This window comes from Labrus bergylta, chromosome 6 (genome assembly GCF_963930695.1).
Source record: "Labrus bergylta chromosome 6, fLabBer1.1, whole genome shotgun sequence".
Taxonomy (NCBI): domain Eukaryota; kingdom Metazoa; phylum Chordata; class Actinopteri; order Labriformes; family Labridae; genus Labrus; species Labrus bergylta.
The window spans coordinates 24,166,657-24,171,406 of record NC_089200.1 but is presented as its reverse complement, the minus strand read 5'-3'; the positions used below and the strand labels follow the sequence as shown (position 1 = coordinate 24,171,406).

Sequence of the window (4,750 nt, the reverse complement as noted above, 5' to 3'; positions counted from 1 at the left end):
AACCTCTTCCACCACAATTTCACAGCATTTCACAGTAAACTTGAATCTTATTTGTTCACAGTAGATAAAAGATATCTATTCATACAATGAAGGTCAAGTTGTAATACTGAGTTTATTAGTGATTAAAAATAGTTAGTTTAACCTAAAGTATAAGGTATGTAGGTACTTGCAATCCAAAAGTCTCCAACAGCAGGAACATTAAAACCTTTTATTTTTGGTGACAGGGCCCTTCTGAAACACACATGAACAGTAGATGTTCATGTTAAGATAAGGGGAGGAAGGGGAGGAAGGGGAGGAGGTGGCACTGGTGGCGCAGTGGTTAGTGCGCGCACCCCATGCATGGAGGCCGTCATCTCAAGCGGGCAGCCTGGGTTCGCCACCCACCTGTGGCCTCCCTCCCGCATGTCACTCCCCACTCTCTCTCTCCCTGATTTCAGACTCTATCCACTGTCCTATCTATCAATAAAAGCCCAAAAATAAATATTTTAAAAAAAAAAAGGTAAGGGGAGGAAGGCTTGAGGATTTGCACAGGTGCAGAGCTTCTAGCCAATGGGGTTGTACTGATAAACCACTGTGGTGTTGATTGGTGGATGGATGTCCAACAGCACAGCATGAAAATGTTTAAAATGCATCACTGTTACACCAGGAGAACAGTCACGCAGAGATGGGTGATATGAAGTGTCTCCTCCTTTTGCTGTGTGCAGGTGAGTAGTCAATTCTATCTTTACATGTCTGCTGCTTACTCTTTAAGTTTCATCCTTTGAGGTAGAATTAACTGAATCGTACAGAAACCCAAGGGAAGAAGTTTAACAGGCTCAGAGGCTCATATAGTAAGGAGGTTGTAAGATTTGTTTTTTTTTACTCAAAAGGACAAAAAACTCAAACAAATCAATTATGCAACATTTATCATATTTTTGTAACCTTGTAGACTTTCCTGTTCTATTAAACTTGCAGTAAAACTTTCAAAATTAAACTTTTGTCGGTCTGGTACAACAGGTCCAGCTACATGATGTATGCATAGAGAATCCATTCATTATCAACTACAGCTGTCAGCATTAACATTTTAATCATCAATCAATTAGGGTGTAAAATTAAAGCATTTCTTTTTTTTAAATAACATTGCATCGCATGTAGAAAGCTCAGCTGATGATTCCAAAGTACTCTATACTATCCACCTTATGACACCAAACATTTACCTTTGTTACTGTCCCTTTAGCTATTTTCATTTAGTTTGATCCCTAACCACTTCCTGTTTCTGTAGTTAAGTTAATGTCATACCTTCAATCTACCCAATGTTGCTTTTTTATTTCAAAATAAAAGCATGTGTGTATTCAATCAGGAAGTTAAGTACCCTCATCTTAAGACAATACAAACATTCAAAATAAAAGCTTAACAAAAACAGTTTTGAAATACGAAGAGAATTTTCAACGTGTAATTAAAATGTGTTAGTTAATCAGGCTAGACTACATATAATACAGATATATGTATATATATATATATATATATATATATATATATATATATATATATAAGAATACAATAAATTAGCTGCAGTTAATTCAAAACGCATCAGCACAAGTGCTAACGAAGACCAGAAGGAGAGCACACATTACACAAATAAAATCTTTACACTGGCTGCCTGTAAGTTTTTGTATTGATTTTAAAATTATTTTAATTCTCTGTAAGGCACTACATGGCCTTTCACCAGATTACATCTCAGAGATGCTTCTAATTTATCAACCAGGACGGCCTCTCAGATCCTGCGGCTCTTCTCTTTTAGTTGTTCCACATAGTAAGACCAAAACATTTGGTGACGCTGCTTTCAGCCACTACGCTCCAAGGCGCTGGAACAGTCTGCCGGAGGATCTGAAAGGAGCTGGAAATATTGATACTTTTAAACGTAAACTAAAGACACACCTGTACAGTCTGGCTTTTATATATAATTATATTTATTTGTATTTCCTATTGGTGTGCATTAGTCTAGTCTCTACTTCTAAATCAATTTTTATTTCTACCTTGTTTTGTCACTATTTTATGTTCTTGTTTTTCAGTCGCTGTAAAGCACTTTGAATTACATTTGATTTGTATGTAAGGTGCTATATAAATAAAGCTTGATTGATTGATTGACGTAGTAATGAACATTTTTACATTTAAGTAAAATAATGAAAAATGGAGAAAATAAATAGCTGTCATACTGGGTTTCCAAAGGATTATACAACACAAAGTATATTAACAACTTCCTAGAGTGAAAAATGTGTTCTGTCCAAAAACTGTTCCAACTCCCAGTCACCTGGTGGAGGACTTTCTCTTTCAGGTGTCACAGTGAGCGCAGCTGTGGATCTGCAGAAGAGAATTATTAATGGTAGTCCATGTGGAAAAGAAGAGCGCAGGTACCATGTCAAGTTAATAGCGTCTGATGGGACCCATAACTTCCTCTGTGGTGGCTCCCTGATCAGTGAGAGCTATGTTCTGACTGCAGCTCACTGCTGGAAGGATGGGGGGTAAGAAAGTGATGGTTTGGTTTTAAAATTACCATAACATAGTAAAGTTACCATACATTTGTCAAAACAAATTGAGCTGAAAGACCTCTGTTATTACAATATATCTACAGTAATACTGTCATGTTCCTTTTTCTTTTTTTAGGCAGATGACTGCATTTTTAGGAGTGCATCCAGGTCCACCAGTTCCACCAGAAGGAGTGACAATCACAGAACACCATATCTACAATGACAGAAATGGGGACCATGACATCATGCTGCTGAAGTTATCAAAACCCACTAAGATTCCATATGTAGCTCTTCCTAACAAGAAGAAATGTGAAAATCGTCATAAACTGTGAGTTGTGATCTTTCTTCTTCACTTTAAATCTGGAGAAACTTGAAGCGACAATGACAAACCAAATAAAATGTAAAATCACTTTTTTCATTTATTTCATTGTCATCACATTTCAGAAAAACAGTTCGGGTTGCCGGTTATGGAGCCACAACTGTGTTTCCCAATGGGACAAAAGGTTAAATACATGTTATTTAACTCTTATGATCAATTATTTATTCATAAATGACTGCACAATTTAGTTTAAAGACCTCTACATATTTTAGTTCAACAATAAGATTAAATTAATTTGTGAAACAGAATTTTTCCACTCTTTGTAAACCCAGCTAATTCATGCTCAGGTTAGTTTGGGATCATCTTTGGTAAAGAAGAAAAAAACTTGAGTTAAAAGAAAGTTTGACGCTGAATAGAAATTGAACGAGTTTGGATTAATCAAATGAAGGATGTAAAAGTTATAAAAAAGTGTTTTGTTTTTGTGATGATTCCTTTTCTTAACAATTTAAACATGTTTTTGTCTCTGTAGTTAATACTTTCTTCCCACCCTCGTCTAGGAAAGGATAAACCAAAAGAACTCCAATGTGCTGACTTCCCAGTCGTCAACTGTCAGAAATATCAAAAAGGTCTGCAGGGAAGCAATGACACCTACGCTCGGTATTTGTTCAATGGCCAAACTAAAACTGTGGATACTGCTCCAGTGAGTCTGAATGGCTTCTTATTTTACACATTTCCTACAGTCAACACAGGATCAACCATTTAAATACGGTTGATGTTTTTCAATATTATATGTTAAATTCTGTAACTAACTATATCTGTCTCACAGGGTGACTCTGGTGGAGGAGTCGTGCACAAATGCAGGATTTACGGGGTCCATTCTTTCAGTGGTTTAAATGCCTGCACTGGAAATGCTGGATTCATGGACGTCTGTGAATACATGCCATGGATCAAAGAGAAAGTGGGTCTTGATTTTTGGAACAAAGTTAGTAACATAGCTTTGTCCAAGATAGGGGGGAAATGTCTTAATCCTTAGTTGTCCATGTGAAGCCCATTTAAAAAGAGAAACAGCAGTAATGCTGAAGCATTACTAATAATTAAAAAAATTAAAAAAATGTATTGGCATTACTGCTAAAGCATTACTGAAGTGATTTGATTTAACTGTTAGAGTGCAGAAAATAACACGTTAAAAAAATAGCATTTTCCAATATACTCATGAAATGTATTTTGCTTTTTATTTGTCAGTTTGTCTGTGAAATCTACAAACATGTAAACATGATCATGATTAATGATGCAATAAGATAAAATGAGACGCTACATAAACAGAATTAAAATGAATATGACTCAGGCTGTTGTTGTGTTCTTTTTGGAGACTTTCTTTTAAAAATAATTTAAAAAATGTATTCATCCAGCAGAATTATCGTTCATTTTCACATGTTTCTGGCTTACAATAATTGGACTTTCACACGAGCAGAAAACTCCTGATATTTCCAGGAGGAGCTGCATCTGTGAACGCGAACAGCTGAATTTTGAGTGAGTGAGTCCACCATGATTTAGCACTATGCCAACATTTGGTAACAATGGTAAGAAAATCTGTATTTAAACAGGCAGAAACCTTGAGCTGAACCAGACTCACGTTGAATGGTCATCCGTGGCACACTATACTGTAACTCATGGCTTAACACACAGCTAAACCCTGGGCCTGGCTAAGTCATCGATGAAATGGGGGGTTCATAAGGTGCCACACTTTTGAGAGAGGGGCACTGGTCTTAACAACAAACATTTCAGTATAGCCAAATATGTTTTATTTAGAGACACACTGATTGGTCTGCAGATACCAATGTTTTGTCTTTAAAGCTTGATAATAAAGAGAAAAAACTAACTTTTTCTTTAATTTAAATTAACAATAATATATTGTTATATATAA

The 4,750-nt window shown here is 35.9% G+C and overlaps 1 protein-coding gene across 1 annotated transcript; it reads left to right on the top strand.

Annotated features, from left to right (window-relative positions):
- Window positions 1-577: 577 nt before the first annotated feature.
- On the top strand, window positions 578-4,171 carry LOC109993408 (trypsin-2). Its single transcript, XM_020646364.3, has 6 exons — window positions 578-704; window positions 2,315-2,501; window positions 2,644-2,835; window positions 2,952-3,010; window positions 3,384-3,526; window positions 3,653-4,171. Exons 1-6 carry the CDS (start codon window positions 665-667, stop codon window positions 3,857-3,859), a joined length of 828 nt encoding a protein of 275 aa, XP_020502020.1. The 5' UTR covers window positions 578-664; the 3' UTR covers window positions 3,860-4,171.
- Window positions 4,172-4,750: the final 579 nt, after the last annotated feature.

Excerpts from the sequence above, each read along its gene's own strand:
- LOC109993408 (XM_020646364.3), top strand. The coding sequence starts at position 665 with ATGGGTGATATGAAGTGTCTCCTCCTTTTGCTGTGTGCAG. Across the intron at positions 3,011-3,383 it reads GTTTCCCAATGGGACAAAAG|GAAAGGATAAACCAAAAGAA; the intron begins GTTAAATACATG and ends ACCCTCGTCTAG. Across the intron at positions 3,527-3,652 it reads AAACTGTGGATACTGCTCCA|GGTGACTCTGGTGGAGGAGT; the intron begins GTGAGTCTGAAT and ends TCTGTCTCACAG.